Consider the following 24,476-nt stretch of genomic DNA (forward strand, 5'->3'; position numbering starts at 1 on the left):
CTATTTATAGATCAAACAATCCGCGCTCCCTGCGTCAATGGAACCCCGCGTGCGTCACGCGCGCAGACATTCCAGCCTCTCGCCCCGCCCCCCGGGCTCCCCGGCCCGCGCCTCCCCCCGCCGCCTCCCGCCGGAACCGCGCCGCCCCCCGCGCCCTTGTATGGCCACAGCTCGCCGGGCCGCGTGCGTCAGTGGCGCCCCCGCCCCTCGCCGTGCGTCACGGAGCGCTTAAGAGGAGGGTCGGGCTGCGCCGGGGAGCCCCAGCGGCACAGGCTGCGGAGCCCGGAGCGCGCGGCCGGGAGCGCACACGCGGGACGGACGGGCGGGCGGAGCGGAGCCGCCGGGTAGGTGCCCCGCGGGGAGCGTGCGCCCCAGCCCCGGCTTTCGGGGTGTTGCATGGGGGAGACGGCCGTCCGCGCGGGCAGAAAGGATGTTGTGGGGTCGGCGTGCAGGGGCGCGGGCGCTGGGTGCAGCCCGGGCGTCGGGGGGAGCGCTTGCAGCGGGGGCACGACCCGGGCCGCACTCCAGCCCCCGGGCGCCCGAGAGGTGCAAGGTGGAAGCCAGGTGGAAGCCGCGGGGGGGGGGTGGGGTGGAGTTGGAGTTGGCACCGGGAGTGGGGACTTGCTGGGGACGAGGCTGCCTGTGGTTCAGCGCCCCCCCCCCCACTTGGGTGCCCGAGTGGCCCAGGGCGCCCCGGACCGAGGTGCTGATGGGCTCTCGGTACAGTGGGGCGGGGTGTGTGTGTGTGTGTATGGGGGGGAAGATCCCCAGAACTTGAGTTGCAAGGATCCGCGGGACTCCTGCCAGCTCTGGGTTTCCAAAAGGGTCTCCTTCCTCCCCGGCTGGTCGGCCTCCTCCCCCACCCCTCGTTCCTTTAGTTGTTTTCTTAACACGTTAGAGGCTGTGGCTTAGTTTGCAGGGATCCCCGAAGTTGGTGCCTGAGCGGTGTTAGGAGACTTCTGGATTGCTGGAGGAAGTGGCCAGCATGGGGGGCTTGGCTGAGCTGTGGAGGGGGGCTGCTGGTGTTCCACTCAGTCTTCTTAGAGGCAGGGTCTGGGAAGCACCGGGAAGATTGGTTAAGAGGTGTCTTGGATCCTGTGGGGCGTGGGGGCGGGTGCGGACAGAGGAGAGAGAGAGAGAGGTGTGGAAATCTTGGTCCTTGGGGATCCCGAGTGAGAATTGCTCATGTTGGAGTCCCTGGTGTAGTACCTGAAGGACACCCCCCACAGCCCCACAGCCCGGTCACACCCGTGCCCCCCTCCCCCCAGTCCCCGTTGGATCCTACAGGTAGGGTGCAGCCCGCAGCTTGTTCAGCATAACAGGTGCAAACCACATTGTTGCCAGGACCTGCCTGAAGCCGGATCCTCCCTGTTCCCTCCTCCAGCCCCGCCTCTTCCTCCTCCCTGGGGGACTGCTTCTCCCCCACCCCCTTGACGCTGGATGCAGGTCCATATCTGCTGTAGTTAAGTACCTGCGCCGAGGGGGGTGGAGGGGGAGGACAGGTTGGTGGGGGTTGATCCGGATGTGGGATGTCCAAGTGGAGAAACAGGATTTGAATAAGGCTGGAACACCCAGCCTTATTCCAGGTGGCTGCTACCTCTTCTCCACCCCAAACCCATCCCTGCCCCGGCTGTCCTAGCGCTGGAAGACGTGGCCACTCTTATCTCTTGCAGGTGCCGCGTATGCCTGCGGGCGGGCGGGTGGGCACTACCGGGTGGCTGGTGCAGAGCTTGAGGGGCTGTGTGGCCCCCGGCCGGTTGTGGCAGTGTCAGGCCAGGGGTGCGTCGCCCGTGGAGGTGGGAGAGGGCTGGACCCAGAGGACGTTCCCCCCCTCGCCCCCCCCCTCCCCGGGCTCTTGGCCAGGAGGTGGTGCCAGCCTTTGCCCCCTCTCTCTGTTCCCTTGATCGTGGCACTCTGTGTTCCAGCTTGCTTTCTTGCCCCGCCCCCCCCCCCCCCCCCCCCCCCCCCCCGGCCCTGGCTGGGAGGGCCAGAGCCGTGCAGACCCCAGGGGTGGACATGGGATGGGAACCCGTCCCGGGGCCGCCTCTGCGCTAGTTTGCCACGGGTCTGCAAACTTGAGGATCTCCTTCTAAGTGGTGCTGTCTCTGCCCCTTCAGGCCGCTCATGATTGAGGGTGTAACCAACCCTCTTTGCCTGAGCGCCTGGGTTATTCAGGGCCCAGAAACTCCTTCGTGGAGGGACCCAGGCGGGGGCAGGATGGCTTCCATCTGCCCACCTCCCGCCAACAGGCTCCTCCCTGTATGGCCACCTCGAGTCTGCTGGACTCAGAGTTCTCTTATAAAACTAACAAGAGGCAATGCTTTGGGGGTAGCAGAGAAATTCTTCTTAGGGACTGTCCATTCTCCTGGAAGTCTAGGGGGCCTGTTCTCTCCTCCTTCCTGCCCCTATTCGGCTTCCCTCCGGTGTACAGCCTTTAAAGGTCTGGAGCCCGGCTACTTGATCCCCTGGGGAACTGGGGATTGCTGAGGAGGGCCAGGGCTCCCTTCCTTTTTGCCTTTGGGAGCATCCCAGGCGGTGCCGAGTGGGTGCCCATCCCCAGATGGCAGGACTGGGGTGCGCGTGGGAGCTGCAGCCTTTGTTCAGTGTGTCGGGTGGGGGCAGGGATGGGGGACAGGCTCGGGGCTGCTTAGGCCTCTTGCTTAGCAGCTGGGCCTTCAGTCTCGACTCCTCTTCCATTTTCAGGATGTCCTTCCCAGGCACCGTGGGGGGAGGAGGAGAGGGGGCTTTGCAAAGGCTGGGCTGTGCCTGGGAATATTCCCAGAAGTGCCAGGTTGGAGAAATGACATACCTTCACCCAGAGAGTGGGCTAAGTAAGGCTTTGCCTGGCTGCCTCTCCCACCCACCCTTCTTCCAGCCCCTGCCCACGCCTTACCCGGTGCGGGAGGGCAGGGGGCTGAAGGAACACAGCTTCCCCCTGTTCCAGCAGAGAAATGCTGGCTAGATGCCTTCCCTAGGGTTCCCAGGCTGACCGGGGTGTGGCTGGCCTTCCAGCTGAGCCCACTCCTGCTGGGCCACTGCCCGGGGGCTTTGTGACATGAGGGTTGAGATGGCACTCCGGCTGCGGACCAGGGTTTCTGGGTTCTCTGCTGGGCCATGGTGCCCTGCGTCTGGCTGGGACTCCTGCCACCTGGCTGCTCAGGGACCTAAGAGGTCAGGCTTCAGGCTTCTCTCGCTGACTCTCACTCCCCCCAATCTTGGTCTCCTCCCCCTGCAGAGATGCCCTGTATCCAAGCCCAATATGGGACACCAGCACCAAGCCCAGGACCCCGAGACCACCTGGCAAGCGACCCCCTGACCCCCGAGCTCAGCAAGCCCACCATGGACCTGGCCAGCCCTGAGGCAGCCCCCACCGCCCCCACGGCCCTGCCCAGCTTCAGCACTTTCATGGACGGCTACACGGGGGAGTTTGACACCTTCCTGTACCAGCTGCCGGGAACGGCCCAGCCATGCTCTTCGGCCTCCTCTTCGGCCTCCTCCACGTCCTCCTCCTCGGCCACCTCCCCCGCCTCTGCTTCCTTCAAGTTTGAGGACTTCCAGGTGTACGGCTGCTACCCTGGCCCCCTGAGCGGTCCCCTGGACGAGACCCTGTCCTCCAGCGGTTCCGACTACTACGGCAGCCCCTGCTCAGCGCCGTCCCCGTCCACGCCCAGCTTCCAGCCACCCCAGCTCTCTCCCTGGGATGGCTCGTTCGGCCCCTTCTCACCCAGCCAGACGTACGAAGGCCTGCGGGCATGGACAGAGCAACTGCCCAAGGCTTCTGGGCACCCCCAGCCGCCCGCCTTTTTTTCCTTCAGCCCCCCTACTGGTCCCAGTCCCAGCCTTGCCCAGAGCCCCTTGAAGCTGTTCCCCTCACAGGCCACCTGCCAGCTGGGGGAGAGAGAAAGTTATTCCATATCCACGGCTTTCCCGGGCCTGGCGCCCACTTCTCCACACCTCGACGGCCCAGGGATGCTGGACGCACCGGTGCCTTCGGCCAAGGCCCGGAGCGGGGCCCCCAGTGGAAGCGAGGGCCGCTGTGCCGTGTGTGGGGACAACGCTTCGTGCCAGCATTACGGCGTCCGCACCTGCGAGGGCTGTAAGGGCTTCTTCAAGGTACTGGGCTGCCCTGGCTGCGGCTTTTTGTGGGAAGCGGGCAAGGCCGGTCTCTTTTCCCAGCAGGTTGTCTCTGTGGCAGTCTCCCTGGGGTTCTCTTCCCAACTAGTCCTGCCCTTCAGGAAGGGGTCACCTCTGCAGGTGGGCCACCCTCCTGGGGACCCACAGATGGCAGCGGGCTGCCTGTAGAGGGGTGGTGACACGTGGGCGAGGGTGCAGGCTGCGGGGGTGCCCCCGGGAGGGTACATTCGAAAGGCCAGCCTCTGGTTTCCCTTTGCCCGTCCTCCCCCAACCCAAGGTCCTGGTGAGAAGGGGGCCCCAGGCACTCATGTTCCTGGCGTGAGATAAAAGGATCCGGGAAGAGGGCTGGGGGTGGACTAGGGAACAGGCCGTATGTTTGTCCCAGCTCTGGGTGCCTGCTCAGCTTCCCGTCCCCACCCCCTACCCCTCCTCTGTCCTCGCTTGTCTGTCCCGGAAAAGGCACGTTGAGAAGTCCAGATGCCTGGGCTGCCAGGGAGCCCCGAACCCCTGGCCCCTGATCTTGTGTCCTGGAGGGGAGGGGGGTCTTCCTCCTTCGGCAAAAACCTCCCCCAGTGTCCCCAAGATTTTCTCCTTCCTCCCCCCCCCACCCCCCGCCATCTCTCCCTCCCCTGCCACCCAAATGTTAGAAAAATAGCTGTGAACAGAGGGTGCTTTTGTCTGTGATGGCAGCAGGATCTGGACAGTCCCCTCCCCTGCCCCCCCCCCCCCGCCCGACTCTGACAGCCTGTTCCCTGTTGCCCCCCCATCCAGCGCACAGTACAGAAAAACGCCAAGTACATCTGCCTGGCTAACAAGGACTGCCCTGTGGACAAGAGGCGGCGAAACCGCTGCCAGTTCTGTCGCTTCCAGAAGTGCCTGGCCGTAGGCATGGTGAAGGAAGGTGGGTGGCTGGATGGGCTGGCCGGACAGAGGCAGGCCTGAGGGGGGCAGGGAGGCCGTCCCAAGACATCTGTCCTGGTGGGCCGCGGTGGATGGCATGATCTGACCTTACCTGCCTGCACTCCACCTCTGGTCCACCTGCCTGGCTCATCGGGGACGGGAGGGTGCTCTCTGTAGGGTCTCAGGGGCTCTAGGTCCTTAGGCTCCAAGGGACCTCGAGCATCGATGCACAGAACCTGAGTGGAGAGTCCCTTCCCTGGACCCCTTCCTCCCTTCCTTAGCCCTGCCCGTTTCTCTGCAGTTGTCCGGACAGACAGCCTGAAGGGGCGGCGGGGTCGGCTCCCTTCGAAGCCCAAGCAGCCCCCGGACGCCTCCCCTGCCAACCTCCTCACGTCCCTGGTCAGGGCACACCTGGACTCCGGGCCCAGCACAGCCAAACTGGACTACTCCAAGGTGAGGCCCGGCGCGCTCCACACCTAGGGCCTTGGTGCACACTGCACGCGGGCCCCGCCCCAGGCCAACAGGTCGGGGAGAGCGGAGCCCCCTTTGGGCTGCTTGGCTGGAACAGTGCACCCCCCTTAGGTGGGCGGCCAGTTAGAAAAATGTGCTGCTTCCAGCAGCCTCAGCCCCGGGTTGGTGTCTGAGAATTGGCGAGCAGGAGCAGGGACTGAACCTCGGTTCCTCTCTCGCCGCTTCTCCCCGCCCCCCGGGATCTGGTGATCATCAGAGTGGGGGACGGGGCTGTACGAGGGGGCCCCGGTGCAGGGCCCTTCACGTGGCGGTGCTGACCCCGCCCGACCACCTCAGTTCCAGGAGCTGGTACTGCCCCACTTCGGGAAGGAAGATGCCGGGGACGTGCAGCAGTTCTACGACCTGCTTTCGGGTTCCCTGGAGGTCATCCGCAAGTGGGCCGAGAAGATCCCCGGCTTTGCCGAGCTGTCCCCGGGTGACCAGGACCTGCTGCTGGAGTCGGCCTTCCTGGAGCTCTTCATCCTCCGCCTGGCCTACCGGTGAGTTGCCGTTGCACGCTCAGCCCCTCGCCTGCTGCCCTGTCCTCGGGCCCCCCACCGCCCTGACCCACATCTGCATCATCCCTCCCCGCCAGCTCGAAGCCGGCCGAGGGGAAGCTCATCTTCTGCTCGGGCCTGGTGCTCCACCGGCTGCAGTGCGCCCGCGGCTTTGGCGACTGGATCGACAGCATTCTGGCCTTCTCTCGGTCCCTGCACGGCCTGGTGGTGGACGTCCCTGCCTTCGCCTGCCTCTCGGCGCTCGTCCTCATCACAGGTGAGTGGCCAGTGGGGAGCCGGGGAGGGTGTGAGGGCCCGGCATCTGGCACTTCGGGGGGCGGGGGGGGCCCACATTTCGGAGGGCGCCCAGATGCAGAGAGGGGCAAGCATTCGCTCAGAGTGACACAGCTAGGAGGCAGCAGAGCCAGGGTCCAGGCCCCGCAGCGTCTGACCGCAAAGCCCAAGGCAGTCTGTGAATCATCCCCTGCCCTCCAGGATGCACCCTGCGTAGCTGTCGTGTGGGGCCTGGGGTTTTGGGTTTGTTTTTAAAATCTTCTGAATTATGTCACATGCAGGAGAGCTTACGGATGCTAAACCTTGGTGAGCTCAGCATACCCACGTAGCCAGCACCTAGACCAGGAAACAGAACCCCACCTTGTACCTATCCCCCTAGTGTCGTCAGCTCCCCCAAGGGTAACCGTTGCCCTGACCTCCAGCAGCATAGGTTACCTGTGCCTCTTGGTTACTTTATGCAAGTACAGTTACTCAGGACACAATTTTTTGGTGTTAAGCGAAGAGGTTTTCAGATCTCTTTTTTTTTTTTCATTTAATTTTTTTTAAAGCCCCCGAATCTGCACCCATTTCCCTTTCCGCTTAAATTCCACAGAGGACCCAGCCAATATAGTACAAAATCCGGGGCACTTTGGGCTGAAGGAGTGGTGGGTTTTGGAATCAGCTTTCCGTGGAGGTGACCTCTAAACCATACTGCTCGGCTCCAGGGCTTCTCAGAACCAACAGGGAGAGAACCACTGGCCAAGGCAGAAAACCTGGTTAGGGATTTAGTTCGTTTGAGTGACCTTGGGCCAGTCATTTAACCTCTTAGGGCCTCAGTTTCTCATTTGGAAGATGAGGATAACGAGTACGACTGCCTGTCGAGACCACTGGACTTCCAGTGGGGCCTGAATACGGCTCCTGCGGGAACTTTTTTTTGCAGAGCGCAGGGGAGTGTGAGGGATAGCCAGTGGGGACAGTTCTTGGGCAGGGAGCAAGTGGGGCGAGGCGGGGTCTTGAGGTGCGGGAGTGGCTGTTCCTCTGGCAGGTGGCTGACCTGCCCCTTCCCCTCTGTGCCCCCCTAGACCGGCACGGGCTGCAAGAGCCAAGGCGGGTGGAGGAGCTGCAAAATCGCATCGCCAGCTGCCTGAAGGAGCACGTCTCGGCCGTGGCGGGCGAACCGCAGCCGGCCAGCTGCCTGTCACGCCTGCTGGGCAAGCTCCCCGAGCTGCGGACCCTGTGCACCCAGGGCTTGCAACGCATCTTCTACCTCAAGCTGGAGGACTTGGTGCCCCCTCCGCCCATTGTCGACAAGATCTTTATGGACACACTGCCCTTCTGACCCCAGCCCAGGAACACGCGTGCGCCGTGAATGCACGCTCCTACACCACCCCACGTGCCTTTAGCCCATGGCCCACGGACCCTCAGAGCACCCCCAGCCTGGGCTTGAGCCGCAGACCAGCCGGCCTCCGCCCTTGTACTGGGTGGTTGGCAGGGAGCTCACGCCCTGGGGGAGGGGGATGCATTCATGGGGGTGACCCCTACTACTTGTCTTAGCCCCCAGCCCAGCCCTGGCCTTCATGTTTTTGTAAGATAAACCGTTTTTAACACACACCGCCGTGCTGTAAATAAGCCAGATGCTGCTGTAAATATAGGAAGGAAGAGGCTGAGATGGGAGTGGGGGCTCGGAGGGAGGGGCGGCCCCCACCAGCCCGGGCAAGCCTCTCCCGCCTCCTTGCACCTGCTCTCTCTTCCCACCCTCTTTCCACATGTACATAACCTTACTCTACAAAGAAGACAAATGACAGATTCTGACATTTATATTTGTGTATTTTCCTGGATTTATAGTATGTGACTTTTCTGATTAATATATTTAATATATTGAATAAAAAATAGGCCTGTAGCTGAAATCGGGAGCCTGTCTATCTCTGACACCTTCCCCCACACCACAGCTCCCTGCCCCCTGCCCCCTGTCCCCCATAATTACCGAAGAGACAGAAATAACTCTAGGTAAGTCGTGGATATTACCAACCTGAGCTAACAGGCCTCAGTTTACTCTTCTGTAAGAGGTGGATAATAATGACACCCACTCCTTGGGGGCGTTACACAGAGCGCTCAGACTAGTCTCGAATGTGCGGAGAGCCTTGGATAAGCCCCTGCCTCGTGGATGGGGCCTGCAGCAGAGCCCAGCTGGCTGAGGGACGAGAGCACCACTCTGGGGTCACGGTCTCTGATTGGGCTTCTCCATCTGCAAAACGGCGAGGGGCAGTGCCTACCTCGTGTTGTTGCTGGGAGTACAGGAGCTTGGGCGGGAGGGCTGAGCCTGGGGCTGGGTACAGGGCAGCCCAGGATGACGTTAGCTGTTGTTAGTAGAAGTTTCTTTTCTGTCTGCATTTTCACCATTCCTCCGGACCTGCCTGGCACCCCACTAATAAGAGCCGGGTTGCTGGTGGCCCTTGTCCCTTTGGTAAAAAGATTGTTCTGGGGTGCCTACCTGTACTCAAGTGCCCCTCCGTACATCCTCCAACTTCCAAGCTCATCAGTTGCTTAACTGGCTTAAAATGCGGATTCCTCAGATCTATGTCAGAAACTCCGATTAGCTGAGGGGTAGGACCCATGAATCTGCGCTTATGCCAAACACCCAGAGTGCTTGCCAGGCAGGTGTCTCAGAGCCACTTTTTTGAGAAACATGAACCTAGGTCAGCCCTAGCCTGAGAGGGCCGAGGTAGGGGTCCAGCCCCCTTCACTGAGCTCAGTGTCTTTCTAGATTTCTTCCCAAGGACCTGGTAGGAGACCTGAAAGCACTGCCCCTTACACCTGCTCCTCACAACCCTTGGCCCAGGACTCGAGTCTCCACCTTTGTGGCCCCTGCCTGGATGGAAGTCATATAAACTAGGGATTTGCTCCCGAGGATGGAATCAAGGGCCTTTCCTAGTGCTCCAGCCACAGCCCCGGGAGCTCTCGACCACATGCCCTCGCTTGAATGCTAGGAAGTCAGTGCAGCCCCAGGCCTTGTCAAGGGTCTCCATGTGATTGGGGTGGGGAGCCCTGGGCCCCACGCACGGTGGCCACCACCTCCAGCATGTGTCCCCGGCACCCCCAGCCAGAGTCCCCGAATGAGCCTCTGTCAAAGCCCATACTTGGCAACGTCCGAGGCAGGCAGGGGTCAGTTAGATCTGCTTCTATTCTCTGCCCTGCCTCCAGCTCCATGCTGCTCTCTGAGAAGCCCCTCTTCCTCCCTGGGTCTTGATTTCCCCATCCGCTCACTGGGGAGGTGGGTGTGGTGGCAGTCCTCTGGTTAGGAGCAGAGATTGCTGGGAAATCTCCCACCAGCTGTGGGATTGGATGGAGTCCTGTCCCTTTGGGTCACTCTCTTCCATACCCTCGACTTCAGCAAAGATAGATGCGGAGCACAGGGCAGAGGATGGGCAGGGGCAGGAGCTGGGGCAGGGGCAGGGGCGGGCCGTGGAGAATCTTGGTCCATATGGGTATCTATGCCCGTAGTGATGATAATCACCACCACCTACGAGGTTCCATCACCCACCAAGTTCTTTTCACATGATATTTGTCATTTTGCACCCTCACTACCACCCTATGAGTTGAGTGTGGTTATCTCCACCGCATGGACAGGGAGCAGAGCCGAGTAGCAGAGAGCAAGACCCCTGGAGCTGGACTACCTGGCTCTAAGTCTTGGTTCCAGAGCTCCTTCTAGCTGTGGAATTTTGGCTAAGTTAGCATCTCCCTGTGTGAATGGGGAAACAACTGTATCTATCGCGTAGAGTTGCTACAGTGACCAAGTGTTTCAGACAGCGCCTGGTGGGGAGCAAACACCGGATAAATCATAGCTGTTGCTTTTACAAAAGAGGAGAAAGGAAATGACTTTCCCAAGGTCACTCGCCTTCTAAGTGGCGGAGCAGGGTGTGTCTAACGACCTAACCACTAGGCCTCCCTGCCCAGGCCTCGTAAATGGAAGGCGCTCGCTCCATCCATCCCACGGTGGCTCCTCTCCAGGACTCGGCCACTGGGGTACAGGGTGGGAGGCTGATTTCCCCAGCCCCGCCCTGCCCCACCCTGCCCCGCCCTAGGGCCGAGCCCCGAGGCAGGCCCTTTCTTTCCACTGAGCAACTGGAAGAACTGGCCCCCGAGTCTTGCTAGGGGCTGGGAGGGCGAACAAGGGGGCATTGAGCCTGGTGGGGCCTCACAATGGCGGCTCTGTCCCGGCTAGCCGGGGGCTGGGCCCGTTTCCGACGGGGACAATAGTCAAAAGGCAGTGACGCCGGCAGGGCCTGGAATCCCAGGCGGGATTTTCCAAGGCCTCAAAGCCTGCTGTTTGTCCTCACATGGAGACCCAGGAAGCCTGCCTCCCTGTCCCCCCCCACCCCACCCACGCTGGGCCCTGTGCCCAGAGGCCCTGGCCCCCTCCCCAGGCCCGAGGTGCCACTGTGACGGGCTGGGGTGGCTCTGAGGCCTAGGATCCGAGTGGGCGCTCTGCACCCCGGAGTCTGTCTGGTGCCCTCCTCTGGGGCCTGGGCTCTGGCCACGGGGACACTTGGTTTAGGAGGGAGCCGGCGAAGGTCGGCCTCAGGGAGGCCCTGAAGGTCACGGCACGGCCCGGACCTGAGCCGCGGTGTGGTGCCCCGCGCTGGGCCCTGGGCGGCCTGCTCCGTGCGGCGTGGGCAGGGCCGGGGCCCTCCTGCCACGACAGCCAGGCCTGGGGTGTCCCGGGGTTCTCGCTTGAATCTGAACCGAAACCCCAGAACGGCGGGGCCTCCTCAGAAGATGGGGCTGAGGGCTGAGCTTCCGGCCGCCCCCCGGGAGGACACAGCCCGGCGCCAACCCCCGCGCGCCCCTGCTCCCGGCTCAGGCTCCGGCCGTGCCCTGTCCCTTTGGGTCACTCCCGGCTGGGGCTGCTGGGGGCCGTCCAGGCTGGCCCGGGGACCTCGAAGCCGCCAGCCTCCAGCTGTGAGGGCAGGAAGGAGTTAGCGCGAGGCTGAGCAAACCCCCCCCTACTCCCCCAATACTGCCTTCCGCACGCAGCCAGGGACGTGCTGAGGGCAGGAGGCCCATCCCAGGGTCCCCAGCTAGGCTCCGAGCTGGCCTGAGGACCATGGGGCCCTGGAGCCTTTGGCCTTGGCTCCTGCCCCCTTTCCCCCACCACAGGCCTGTGCTCCGTCTTCTTCCTACCGTCCTGGCTCCCCCTGGCCTCCTGCTGGGCCCTGACCCTGCCAGGCCAGGGATTGGGGTGGGCACCTGAGGTCTCCTCAAGGTCTGACCCAGGCCCTGGCACCGTCCAGCCCCTACCCAGGCATGGCCGCGGGGACTGGGGGTGGCAGCCGGGCCGGGAGTTGGGTGCTGGGGCAGGGGGGTGTAGGGGGGCCGCCCTGGCACGTGCTGTGTTAGCAGGGAGCGGTGCCCAGCTGCAAGCCGGGCGGCCGGGAGGCTGACTGTCACTGCCCTCCTCGTCGGGCACATCGCAGGGACCAGGCCCCCACCCAGCCAGGCCTTGGAGACCTGGACCCTAATCTGGGAACTGGGGCACTAAGAGGATAGACAGATGCCCTCGACCTCACAAGAGACCAGGGGTACATGGAGAGAACCCCTTACTGGGGTGGGGGGATACCCTCTCCCTTTGCAAGGACAGTCACAGAGAATCCTCTGGCCCAGGGAACAGATACACGGCTCCCAAAGGAACTGGTGCACAGACCTTGCAGGACAGTGAGACGACGGACCCCCGACCCCTGGGGACCCAAACAGAAACTAGCCCCCATCCCACCCCCGACTTGGCCAGGGAGACAAACACACGCACCTCCCCAGAGCGAGTAGCCGCCACCCGTCGCCACCGTCCCCAGCACCGAAGGACACGGGCCCACCTCCCCCAGGAGAGAAGGCAGCGTGGGCCGGGTCCAGAGGCTGCCTGCGGAGGTCGGGGCTGGGAGGTGCCTCTTTCTCACGCTCTCTGCCACCCCCGTCGGAAGCCCAGCCACTTCCTCTGCCTCCGAGGACGGGTGCTGGGGGGGATGGGGGAGCCCCTGCCCGGGGACCCCAGCGGGGGAGGGGGACACATGTCAGAAGGCGACGGCCGACTCTCCTTGGCCCGGCAGCCTGGCCAGGGTTAGAGGGTCAGCAGACAGGGTGCTGGCTGCCGGGCCAGGCGAGGCACCGTCAGGAGCCCCCGGCCTGACGTCAGCCCCACTCATTGTTGTTGCTGGGGCTTGAGTCACTCCCCGTGACGCCACTGGGGTCAGCTCCGGAGCGACTGGGGGTGGCCTGCAGGGGGGTGGCCTGCAGGGCCAGCTTCGGGGCTCAGCTCTCCCCTGGGCACAGGCTAGGATGGGGTGGGGCCGTCCAAGGCCACAGTCACCGCGCACAGCCAGCTGCCTACTCCCAAGGTCCTGGGTTGGCCTTCAAGGTCCCTGCACAGGCCTTCGCCGCCGGCCCGGCCGCCTGGCTGGCCGGGGCGCTGGGCTCTCCGTGTTCGCCTCCCTTGCCTCGAGAGCCTCGGTTTCCAGCCTGAGCTCTCAGCGAGAAGTCTCCCCCAAGCCTTTTCCTTCTCCAGGAAGCAGCACCCCTCCCCCCGCCCCCAGAATAATTCCCTGTAGCTCCACTCCTTTCTGGAACCACTCGCCCTCCCTGCGCATCCCCTCACGTCCCATCCTGTGCCCTCTGCAGCCATCTCAGTCTTCTGGGGGCCAGTCACCCCTCACCTTGCTGAAAGTAGGGCTCGGGCCCCTTCTTCATTCTCAGTGTACGGCAGCAGTCTCCACCCTCGCCCCTTCTGGTCCCCGTAAAGCCTGCTGCCATTTCTTTCACATCAGGTCTTGTGTTCTCCTGTGCAGGTGCAGCCCCCTGACCCATTTCCTTTGCAAGACTTTGAGCTTCCAGAGGGCCACGTTGTCCTCCTTGGTATGACACGGTGTAGCGTGCGGATAGTTACATATGCGTGGCATGAGTGAATGAATGAATGAATGAATGAATAAACAAGTGAATGAACAAGTGATTATATCTTGAGGGGCACCGGGCTGGCTTAGTCCCTAGAGCATGAGACCCTTAAACTCAGGTGGTGAGTTCAAGCCCGATGTGGGGTGCAGAGTTTTCTTAAAAGTAAAATCTCTAAAAACAATGGAAAAAAGATTATATCTTGATCATGAAGAGAGTGGCATGGGGTGGGATAATTCACGCCACATGGTCTCTCTTTTTGGACCCTTCCTCCATGACAGGACCACCCACACGGACATAGGACGCAAGGTCTGAGCTGCAGTGAGAGCTGCCCTGCAAGGATCTGGGGAAGTAAGAGGAGGCAAGGACTGGCCAGCATCTGGCGGGAGACAAGCAAGGTGAGAGGGCTTAGCCTCAGCCTCAGGCAGAAAAGTCTCCAGGGACACAGTGAGTTTTGGAGGAGGGACAAGAGTGGGTGGAATGAGGACAGAGGAGCATGTGGCCTTGGCAAGTGTGTTAGTCAGGGTTCTACAGGGAAAGGGAACTAATAGGATGTATATCTGTAGGAGATTTATTATGAGGAATTGGCGCATGTGGTTATGGAGGCTGACAAGGCCCCAGATCTGCAGTCGGCAAGCGGGAGCCCCAGGCAGGGCAGGTATTGCAGGAAACAAGCAAACAAGCAAACAAACTAATGTCCCACCTTGAAAGCAGTCAGGAGTTCTCCTTAGCTGTGGCAGGCTGAGCCCTTTTATGCTAGCCGGGCCTTCAACTGATTGGACGGGGCCCACCCTCATTAAGTGAGGCAGAGGTCTGCTCTACTCAAGGCTACCAGATTCAAATGTTGATCTCATTCAGAAAATGCCCCCACAGACACACCCAGAATAATGTTTGATCAAGTGTCTGGGGCAGCCCCGGTGGCTCAGTGGTTTAGTGCCACCTTCGGCCCAGGGCCTGATCCTGGAGACCCGGGATCGAGTCCCACGTCGGGCTCCCTGCATGGAGCCTCCTTCTCCCTCTGCCTGTGTCTCTGCCTCTCTCTCTCTCTCTCTCTCTCTTTCTCATGAATAAATAAATAAACTCTTTAAAAAAATTAGCCATCAAAGTAAGTCACTACATATCACTGAGCCTCAGCTTCATTATCTGTAAATTGGGGGAGGGGGGATTGTACTTACCTTCAAAGGTAGATGGAGAAATCAGCATGATAGTGGATTCAAAGTGCTGGTGGTGTGCCTCAGGCTCAGGGCTGGGGAGCAATGATGAAGTCAGGATAGTGGCCTCCAAGGGGTGTAGGGTGTCAAGGGTAGAGGAGAGCTCAGCCACTCCCTTCACTGATCCCCTCGGCCACCCAGGGCTGGTTCTCACCTCCTTGGGCCCCCCTTTTTTGGCTCCTCATACACTCTCTCCTCGCAGCATTTTATGCTGATTCCTCCTGGTTAAGTCCAGGTGCAGCCCGAGGAGGCTGCTGGTCTGTAAGGTAGGCAGCTCTCTCACTCCTGAGGCTGGGGTTACCCTGAGGCTGCCAGGGGACAGGTAGCTGCACCTGGGATGGAGACAAACCAGAGACCGAGGCTGCACAGGGACCCAACTGCGGAGAGGAGGAGGAGGAGAAGGAGGAGGAGGAGAAGGAGGAGGAGGAGGAGGAGGAGGAGGAGGAGGAGGAGGAGGGTGGGTAGGGAACTGATGAGGAGGGGGAAGGGTCAGCCAGAAAAGGAGTGGTGTGGTGGTTTAGAAAACCTGGTGGGATTTAAAAACAAAAACAAAAACAAAAACAAAAACAAAAACAAACCTGGTGGACCTGGGGATCAAGCCTCCCGACACCCTCCCTGCTCAGTGGGGAGCCTGCTTCTCCCTCTCCCTCTGCCCCTCCTCCCACTTGTGTGCACACACTCTCTCTCTCAAATAAATAAAGTCTTCAAAAATAATTAAAAAAAAAAAACAAGAAAAACAAACCTGGTGGGAGGGTGTCTGGGTAGCTCAATCGGTTAAAGTGTCAAAACTCTTGATTTTTGACTCAGGTCATGATCCCAGCGTCGTGAGACTGAGCCCTGTGACTGGCTCCGTGCTCAACTCAGAGTCTGCTTGAGATCCCCTTTCCCTCTCCCCTGCTCCTCCCTGCATCAAACTCTCTCTCTTCCCCCTTTCTCTAAAACAAACAAATAAATAAAATCTTTAATTGAAAAAAAAAAAAAAGAAAAACTGGTGGGAGAGGGGAAGCCTAAAGGGTGGGTGGGTGACACTGGTGTGCTGGAGCCAGCTGGCACTGGTGCTGGAGACCCCACTGTACCTCTGACGATCAAAATGTAATCCTTCATTCATTCTGGACTCTGCACTCAGTGACGTCCCGTAGCTTCAAATCAGACATCGTAGAAAACAACAAACACTAAACTGATCAAGGCATTTTCCCACTAGAGAGCAGGCTTTGGAGTGGGGTGCACCGGAGAACGGTGGTGCGTGGGGAGGATCAGGGTGGAGGAACCATAAAGAAACCCCCTGTAGTGGTATGGAATCCTGCATTTGAACCCCAGGCTCTGCTACTTACTGGGTGACCTTGGGCAAGTTATTTAACCTCTCCCAGCATCAGTTTCTGTTTCTTTTCTTTCTTTTCTTTTTCTTTCTTTCTCCTTCCTTCCTTCCTTCCTTCCTTCCTTCCTTCCTTCCTTCCTTCCTTCCCTCCCTCCCTCCCTCTCTCTCTCTCTCTCTCTCTCTCTCTTTCTTTCTTTCTTTCTTTCTTTCTTTCTTTCTTTCTTTCTTTCTTTCTTTCTTTCTTCTTGTTTCAGAGAGAGAGAGAGAGAAAGAGAGAGCCAGCATGAGTGGGGTGAAGTGGGGGGGAGAGGGAGAGGGAAAGGAGACTCCCTGCTGACCAGAGAGTCCCACACCAGGCTAATCCCAAGACCCTGGGATCATGACCTGAGCCACCCAGGTGCCTGCGGCGTCAGTTTCTTTATCTGCCTTCTAGTATCGATCGTTATCAGGCTTAAATTTTTTGAAAAAGATTTTATTTATTTATCCATGAGGGACACAGAGAGGGAGGCAGAGACACAGGCAGAGGGAGAAGCAGGCTCCCTGGGGGGAACCTGCTGTGGGACTGAATCCCAGGACCCTGGGGTCATGACCTGAGCCAAAGGCAGATGCTCACCCGCTGGGCCACCCGGGCGCCCCCAGGTTTGAATCAATTCATATGCATAAAGCGCTTAGAATCCTGCTCTTTACCTTGCGCTCCACGAATGGTACCTATTGTTATGTTGAGAGAGAAGGTGTGTGTTAGGAAAAGGAGCATCTTGGTCCTCGAGTAACTCGGCTGTGTGTGGGGTGGGGCTTGCGGGGTTCTGGGGGCGCTCCGAAAACAAGGGGTAAACCTCGGCCTGCCCCGGGCTTGCCATCTGGGCGGAAAAGCAGAAGGGACGCGGCACTAAAAATGCACTCATTCGTGTAGGGCTTTACATTCCGCAAAGACCTCTGGTGGGAATTCTCTCTCGTGAGCCTCACAACAGCGCCCCATTCATAGAGGAGAACATCGGAAAGGGTGAGTGACGTCAGGAGGCTCCCACGGGTGGGGGGCAACGGCGGAGTGAGGCGCCCTGGGGGCTGTCCCCAGGTGGGCCGCGGCAGCCCGCCGGGCGCTCCTCTCGCCGGCGCCCCGGGCCGGGAGGCTGCTCCGCGCACTGCGCAAGCCGAGGCCTGGCGGTGCCTCCAGCGCCCGCCTCCCGCCCGCCTCCCGCCCGCCTCCGACGGCCCGAGGGCTCCGCGCCGATGACTCCGCTCGGCCTCGGGGGGCGACCGAGAGCCCGCGGCCCGGCCCGGCCCGCCTCCCGCCTCCCGCCTCCCGCCTCCCGCCTCGTCTCTATGGCGGAAGTGCGGGCCCGGCGGCGCCCGAGGAGCTCGCGGCGGGGAGTGGGTCCGTCCGCCCCGCCGTCCCGTCCCCGCCGAGGCCCCGCGGCCGGCAGGTGACCCGCGACTCGGGAGGGCCGTGCGCGCGGCCGGGCCGGGCGGTGATCGCGCACCTGCCGGGGGCCCCGGGGGCGGGGGGGGGGCCGGGGGGCGGGGGAGGGGCGGGGGGAGCCTCCGGGGAGCGGGGGGGGGGCGGGGGACAGGGGTGAGCGGGGAAGGGGCCGGGGGGCAGGGGAGGGGCGGGGGGAGCCGCCGGGGAGCAGGGGGGAGCGGGGAGGGGGCCGGGAGGGCAGGGGAGGGGCGGGGAGGGGGCCGGGGGGGGCAGGGGAGGGGCGGGGAGGAGCCGGGGGGGAGCAGGGGGGGAGCGGGGAAGGGGCCGGGGACAGGGGTGAGCGGGTAGGGGCCGGGGGACAGGGGAGGGGCGGGGGGGAGCCTCCGGGGAGCAGGGGGGAGCGGGGAAGGGGCCGGGGGGGCAGGGGAGGGGCGGGGAGGAGCCAGGGGGGAGCGGGGAGGGGGGCGGGGAGGGGCGGGGGGAGCCGCCAGGGGGCGGGGAGGGGCGGGGGGGAGCCGCCGGGGAGCAGGGGGAAGCGGGGAAGGGGCGGGGGGAGCCGCCAGGGGGCGGGGAGGGGCGGGGTGGGGAGCCGCCGGGGAGCAGGGGAGCGGGGGTCGGGGAGGGGCGGGGGAGCGGGGGGGGGCAGCTGCCGAGGGGCGGGGGACAGGGGTGAGCGGGGAAGAGGCAGGGGAGGGGCGGGGGGAGCCGCCGGGAGCAGGGGGGATCGGGGAGGGGGCCGGAGGGGCAGGGAAGAGGCGGGGGGGCGGGGGAGCCGCTGGGGTGCAGGGGAGCGGGGGTCGGGGAGGGGCGGGGGGGGGCAGCTGCCGAGGGGCGGGGGGGCGGGGAGGGAGCCGCCGGGGGGCAGGGGGGGGCCGGCGGGGGCTGTGGTCGCGCTCCCGCCGGGAGCCCCGGGGGCGGGGGGGGGGCGAGGGGGCCGGAGGGAGCCTCCCGAGGGCGGGGGGTGGGTGCAGCTCCTGCCGTCCGCCCCCTGCCCCCTTCCCTGCGCGGCTCGCGGGCGCTCCCCGGGCATCCCTCCCCCCCCTCCCCGTTGGAGGGAGCCAGGGGACCCGCGCAAGGCCCTCCCTGCGCCCGCGGCCCTCCCTGCGGCCCCCGCCCCGCGTCCGACGCCCATGCCGAGCCTTCTGTGTTTGCTCCTAGGCCACCCCCTGCGCTCAGTCGGGGCGCAGCTGCCGAGGGGACACCTGCGCGCGGGGAGCAGCCGGGACCTGGTCCGCGCCGGAGGGACCCGCGCTCGGCCTGTTCGGGTAAGTGGGCGTGGGGCTGCGCTGGCTGCAGCCTGGCCCTGTGCTCCACCTGGCCTGGCGGTGGGGGTGGGGGGAGGGGCCGCACGAGCTCAGGCCAGGGGTGGTTTGCTGCGGGGTTGGTGGGGTCGGTCAGTACCGACTTCCTGGAGGAGGTGTGAGAATGGGGGAAGGCTCAGGGCGAGGGGCCGAAGTAAGTGGTCTGGGTGAAGGTTTGTGGGGGACACCGGAAGCAGGGGCAGCTGGGCCAGGGCTGGGAGCCTCGCTGGGGGGGGGCCTGTTTAGGGAAATCTTACTAGAGGGCAGAAGTGAGCAGGAGAGCAGGAGTCCCGAGTGCCGGCCATACCAGCCCAGCAGCCCCTGGAGGACCTGGAGCCTCTGGGTCACGCTGAGTCATCAAGCCGATGCTTTGTACTAGGTCCCAGGCACCGGCTCCCAGGGATGAGTAGGGTCCAGTTCTCGCCCTGGAGGATGTGTCTGTCTAGTGGGAGGGCCAGGACGGGAGCACGCGGTGAGGTGACGAGAGGACTGCCGGGACAGGGAGGCCCGGGCCGGTACCAGGCGGGAGGCAGAGCCAGCTGGACCTCGGGGCCGTGCGGAGGCTGCCTCGTGGTCACTGCTGAGCGCCGCTGTTGAGTGGAGATTGAGACGAGCTGAAATACACCTGGAGGAAGCTGCCAGATAAGATGTGGCGGCCAGCGGCCAGCTGGCGTGGGTGTGGGGCCCGGGGACCTCTACCCTGTGGTAGGAGTGGGCGGTGATGGTCCAGGTACCTGAAAGGCCCATTAGTGGAAAGGGGGTGAACCTTACTCTGTGTGGCTCCTCGAATCAAAACTACGGCCAGGGGATCCCTGGGTGGCGCAGCGGTTTAGCACCTGCCTTTGGCCCAGGGCGCGATCCTGGAGACCCGGGATCAAATCCCACATCGGGCTCCCGGTGCAGGGAGCCTGCTCCTCTCTCTGCCTATGTCTCTGCCTCTCGCTCTCTCTCTCTCTGTGTGACTATCATAAATAAAAAAAAAAAAAAAAAAAAAAAAACTACGGCCAGCCGTGTGAAGCGCTGCAGGTGGCTTCCTCCTGTACAAGGAATGGCTGAGCAGAGCGGTCTCAGAATGGGACGGTGCGCTGGGACGGGTGGTGAGCTCCCCGTCAGGGCAGGTTTGTAAGCTGAACACTCGGCAAGAAATTCGACTGTTTTCCTCCTCCTTTGGGGCTCATATTCAGTTGTTTACCAAGGCCTGGTTCTCACGTGTGTTCTGGCCTTCGCCCTCGGCCCACCAGTTCTGTGTCATAGCCTGTGTCCCCTCAGCCACCGTGATCGTAACGAATTATAGTGGCGGAGGATACTTAGTGTTTCCTACTTGCCAGGTACTGCTTTAAAACTGCTTTGCAGGGGCTAATCCCTGGGACAGTCCTTTCAGGGTAGCTTTTATAGATCCCGTGTATATAGATTTGGGAAACTGAGGCACATGGGAGTTAAGTAGCTTGTCCAAGATCACACAGTGAGCCAGTGGCAGAGCCGGGCCATCTAGCTTTAGAGTCACTGTTCTTAACCACCATTCTGGTGTGTTTTATATACGTGATTTTATTTGATCCCCACAAGAATCTGTATTTACAGGTAAAGCACACGTAGAGAGGGTGAGTGATTTTCGTGAGGTCACAGAGCTAGGTACAGAGGAGCTGGGGTTCCACCTGGGACCATTGGACATGACCCCCCCCCCCCCCACTCTGCACTTCACTGCCCCGCGTCCCACGGCGCTGCGTCTGTAACTCCCTCCTGATGCGGCTTCCAGCTGGACCTCTTCTTGCCCAGCCCTTCTGCCTTAAATCTAAAAGTTTTTACCCTGGAGGCTGTGGCTGGCCCTGGCACCGGGTGAGATTTGGGGTGTGTGTGTGTCAGTCAGGTGTTAGAGCCCTGTCTTCATAGTTTTTACTGATTTCTCCAAGCAGTTTCTGGCCGCAAAATAGTTGAGAGCCATCCTTCGCCTTGTGTCCTGAGTTAACTTTCTGACACGCAGATCTGATCTTGGCACAGCAGGGCATTGACCCTCCACCGCCCTCAGCAGGGTCCGGATGCCTTAACCCGGTCATCCAAGGCCCAGGCAGTCAGGCTCCAGGCTTCCTTTTCCTTGTCCTCCCGCCTTGTGCTCTGGCCGCTCAGGTAACATTACCTGCCTCACTCTAGCGCTGCGGCTTCTCAGGGGCAGGGGCCCTGCTTGCCTCGAACGGCCAGTGCCTGACGGCTGCTGCACGGGGACCATTTGCCGTCTGCTGCGCTGGACGCCCTACTGAAGTCAAGCCTTTGCTGTTGTTTGCCGGTAGCTTTGGAGCTCCCTTCCCCTTCTCCTCCCACGAGCCTTCCGATAGTAGGCCTTGTCGGGATGCAGAGAAGGGCCAGCAGAGGCAGAGGCTGGCTGGGCCGGGAGGAAGTGGACAGGTAACCTGTGGGTCAGTGAGAAGGTGTGAGCTCTCTGACCTGGCTGCTCTTGCAGGGTGGCCCCTGGCCGGGGTGAAGCTCCCCGTCTCGGTTCCCGTCCCCCGCCCTGGTGTGGGCTGCTGGCCTCAGGATGAACTGTCGCTCGGAGGTGCTGGAGGTGTCGGTGGAGGGGCGGCAGGTGGAGGAGGCCATGCTGGCCGTGCTGCACACAGTGCTGCTGCACCGTAGCACAGGCAAGTTCCACTACAAGAAGGAGGGCACCTACTCCATTGGCACCGTGGGCACCCAGGATGTGGACTGTGACTTCATTGACTTCACCTACGTGCGCGTCTCCTCCGAGGAGCTGGACCGTGCCTTGCGCAAGGTTGTGGGCGAATTCAAGGTAGGGGTGCGGCCCGGCGGCTGGCAGGGGGTCCTCAGGCCAGCCGAGCCTCCCTGGGTGCTCAGGTCAGGCTCTCCCGTCCCAGGGAACAGGGCGTTCAGCGCTCCCTGCGGGGAGGATGGCTGTGGGCGGCATGGCGAAGAGGCTGGTCCAACCTGCCAGGGCGGGGGAGCAGGAGGGCCCTGCAGCAGTGATGTGGGGGGCCCTACGGTGATCGTTGCCCCCATGGGCCGGGCCTTCCGTCTGCTCCTCTTCCCTTCAGCCATCTGGGTCTCCCCCGGGAGATCCCCTGAGCAGGAGGCTTGCTGGGCTCAGGTGACAGCCCTGTGGTGGCCCGTGGGCCGAGTGGCACAGGTTTGCATGTGCCCGCCCCTGTGGGCCTGGAGGAGGGTGCGAGGGACACTGCTGCTGTGGGTGCTGGTCACCTCCGGCGGTGTGAGGCTGATTTTTTATTGGGTTTTCATGCAGGGTTGCAGGGTTGCACTATTCCCGTGAGGGGCTGTTTTAAATTCTAGAGTGCGGGCATTTTTGTAAGGTGCTGTCTGTGAACTCATGGCTGACTCCACTCCCCAAACGTTTGGAGAGTCCTACGTGGTGCTGGCAGCATGTGCTCACGGCGGGACGTGGACCCTGCCAGGCCCCGGGTCCCCCGCCCAGTCCCTCGGAGACCAGAAAGGGTAGGTTCACAGGAGTCTCCAAGTCCTTGAAGGGCGGCCGTGCTAGTCGCTGTCTGTCCGCTGGACGCCTTGTAAGAGGCCCGTAGGTACGATGGCTAAGAGCCTGGAGGCTGGAGCCCGAGTGTGTGACCTTGGGCAGGTGACCTCACCTCCCGGCCTCGGGGTCTCTGGGTGAGGTTGGACTGATAATGGCACCTGCCTCAGAGGCGAAGACACTAGGAGGGTCAGGTGAGCCGAGCACGTCAAGTGGTCAAGTGCAAGTGCGTGAACCAGCTGGGCCCGCAGTTAGCATTCCAGGGGGTTGGCGTTAGGACCAGCTGAGGTCCGGGGCCTCACTTTGTCCACAGAGGAGAGAACTAATTCCTTGGTGGACAGTTCAGGACTTGAGGGAAGCATCTCTACCCTCCGAGCTGGCCCCAACTCCCATGGAAAGGCGCTGCAGGGGCCTGGCTGCCCTAGGAGGAGGAATGGGGCCCCCACCCCTGGAGTGAGGGGATAGCCCGAATTACTGGGTGCGGTGCTCTCGTTTGCTTCCAGAGGAGAAGACGGAGAAGCCAGGTCTGCTCTGTTTTTCCCTTCCCCCTTCTTTTTTTTTTTTTTTTTTTTTTTTTAAGATATTATCTATTCACAAGAGACAGAGAGAGAGAGAGAGAGGCAGAGACACAGGCAGAGGGAGAAGCAGGCTCCATGCAGGGAGCCCGACCTGTGACTGGATCCTGGGTCTTCGGGATCAGGCCCTGGGCTGAAGGTGGCCCTAAACCACTGAGCCACCTGGGCTGCCCTCCCTTCCCCCTTTTATTCCTGGTTCCCTCCCTCCCTCTCTCCCTCTCTCCCTCTCTCCCTCCTTCCCTCCCTCCCTCCTTCTCTTCCTTCCTATTTATTTGAGATAGAGAGAAGCAGACTCTGTTGAGCAGGGATTGCTCCCTCCCCACCACAGGCTTTAATCCCAAGGACCCTGGGATCATAACCTGAGCCAAAGGTAGATGCTAAACTGACTGAGCCACCCAGGCGCCCCTTAGTTTCCTTTTTTCTAGTTAAGGATCATGGGGCTTTTATTTTTTTTAAAGATTTTACCTCTTTATTCCTGAGAGACACACAAAGAAAGGTGGGGAGAGAGAGACAGAGAGAGGCAGAGACACAGGCAGAGGGAGAAGCAGGCTCCATGCAGGGAGCCCGACGTGGGACTCGATCCCAGGACCCCGGGGTCACGACCTGGGCCGAAGGCAGGCGCTCAACCGCTGGGCCGCCCAGGCGCCCCTAGGATCATGAGGCTTTAATCCCCTCTTCCGATTTTCTTGAGAGAGATTTTGTTGGTTTGCTTGGAGCACTCGAGTTTAGGCCGACGGTTTGCTGTGTCACTTCACAGGAGTCCTTTGTCCTCTGGAGGTCTCATTCCCTGCCTCCCTGAAGGACAAATAAAGCTAGGAGAGCCTCATTCCCTGGGGTGTAGGAAGCAGGCGCTCCCAGGGAGCCAGCTTCTCCGAGGCCTTGGCCTGCTCATCTGTTACCCCTCCTTCCCCAGGACGCGCTGCGCAACTCTGGGGGTGATGGGCTGGGGCAGATGTCCCTGGAGTTCTACCAGAAGAAGAAGTCTCGCTGGCCTTTCTCCGACGAATGCATCCCCTGGGAAGTGTGGACAGTCAAGGTGCACGTGGTAGCCCTGGCCACAGAGCAGGAGCGGCAGATCTGCCGGGAGAAGGTGGGCGAGAAGCTCTGTGAGAAGGTCATCAACATTGTGGAGGTGATGAACAGGCACGAATACTTGCCCAAGATGCCCACACAGTCGGAGGTGGACAACGTGTTCGACACGGGCTTGCGGGATGTGCAGCCCTACCTCTACAAGATTTCCTTCCAGATTACTGATGCTCTAGGCACGTCGGTCACCACCACCATGCGCAGGCTCATCAAAGACACCCTGGCCCTCTAGGCCTATGGGGGCCATGGGCTCTCCTGGATGGCTTGCAGACCTGGGCTTCTGGGGATCGTACTGTTGGGCCCTTGGGGCTCTGGAACCTGCTCCAGGTCCTTGAGGAGACTTGGAATGGCCACCCCTGGCTTCCTTGTTCTGCGGTGGCCAATCTTTGGTCATCCCTCTAACCTTGGCTAATGGTCAAGTCTGGGCTTCACTGTCCCTCTAGGGCCCTATTGGGGGGTCTCCCTTCCTCTACTGTACGGAAGAGCCATCGCTAGGATGCTGAATAAAGTTGAGAATGTGTTTAGCTTGAGCCGTCTCTCCCTTGGCTTGTGTTCTGTCCTGGAACATCAACACTTTGTGGCGGACCTGCGAGGATATAGGTGTGTGTTAAGGCATTATTCCACCATGAAGGGGGGGATGGGAGAGGTTAAAGCTGACCAATTCTGTACCTTGTTGGACATTCACATAAGCCCGTGTTAACCACCCAGGTGTCACTGCGGTCAGTCCTATGAATGATGACACATCTGGAGCTGTTACTTTTGGATAGGATTGCTGTTTCTTCTCGCTTCCTCGGGAAACTGTAACATCCCTGCCCTTTTATTATCTGGTCCTGT

At 61.6% G+C, this 24,476-nt stretch overlaps 2 protein-coding genes across 3 annotated transcripts; both read left to right on the forward strand.

Moving 5' to 3' along the window:
- The first annotated feature begins 280 nt into the window (after positions 1–280).
- NR4A1 (nuclear receptor subfamily 4 group A member 1) lies at positions 281–8,221 on the forward strand. Its single transcript, NM_001003227.1, is given in 7 exon segments — positions 281–344; positions 3,236–4,113; positions 4,906–5,035; positions 5,336–5,487; positions 5,842–6,044; positions 6,140–6,318; positions 7,397–8,221. Coding segments are annotated over 6 exon segments (1,797 nt in total). The 5' UTR covers positions 281–344; positions 3,236–3,237; the 3' UTR covers positions 7,654–8,221.
- An 8,874-nt stretch (positions 8,222–17,095) lies between these two features.
- Positions 17,096–24,172, forward strand: ATG101 (autophagy related 101). 2 transcript variants are annotated; one of them, XM_038577724.1, is made up of 4 exons: positions 17,096–17,194; positions 18,349–18,455; positions 20,944–21,270; positions 23,470–24,172. In XM_038577724.1, the coding sequence occupies exons 3-4, from the start codon at positions 21,019–21,021 to the stop codon at positions 23,872–23,874; spliced, it is 657 nt and encodes a 218-aa protein (XP_038433652.1). In that variant the 5' UTR covers positions 17,096–17,194; positions 18,349–18,455; positions 20,944–21,018; the 3' UTR covers positions 23,875–24,172. The 2 variants fall into 2 exon arrangements, with proteins under 2 accessions (XP_038433652.1, XP_038433653.1); XM_038577725.1 differs by lacking the exons at positions 17,096–17,194; positions 18,349–18,455 and adding an exon at positions 20,208–20,324.
- Positions 24,173–24,476: the final 304 nt, after the last annotated feature.

Source organism: Canis lupus, chromosome 27 (assembly GCF_011100685.1).
Source record: "Canis lupus familiaris isolate Mischka breed German Shepherd chromosome 27, alternate assembly UU_Cfam_GSD_1.0, whole genome shotgun sequence".
NCBI classification, from domain to species: Eukaryota; Metazoa; Chordata; class Mammalia; order Carnivora; family Canidae; genus Canis; species Canis lupus.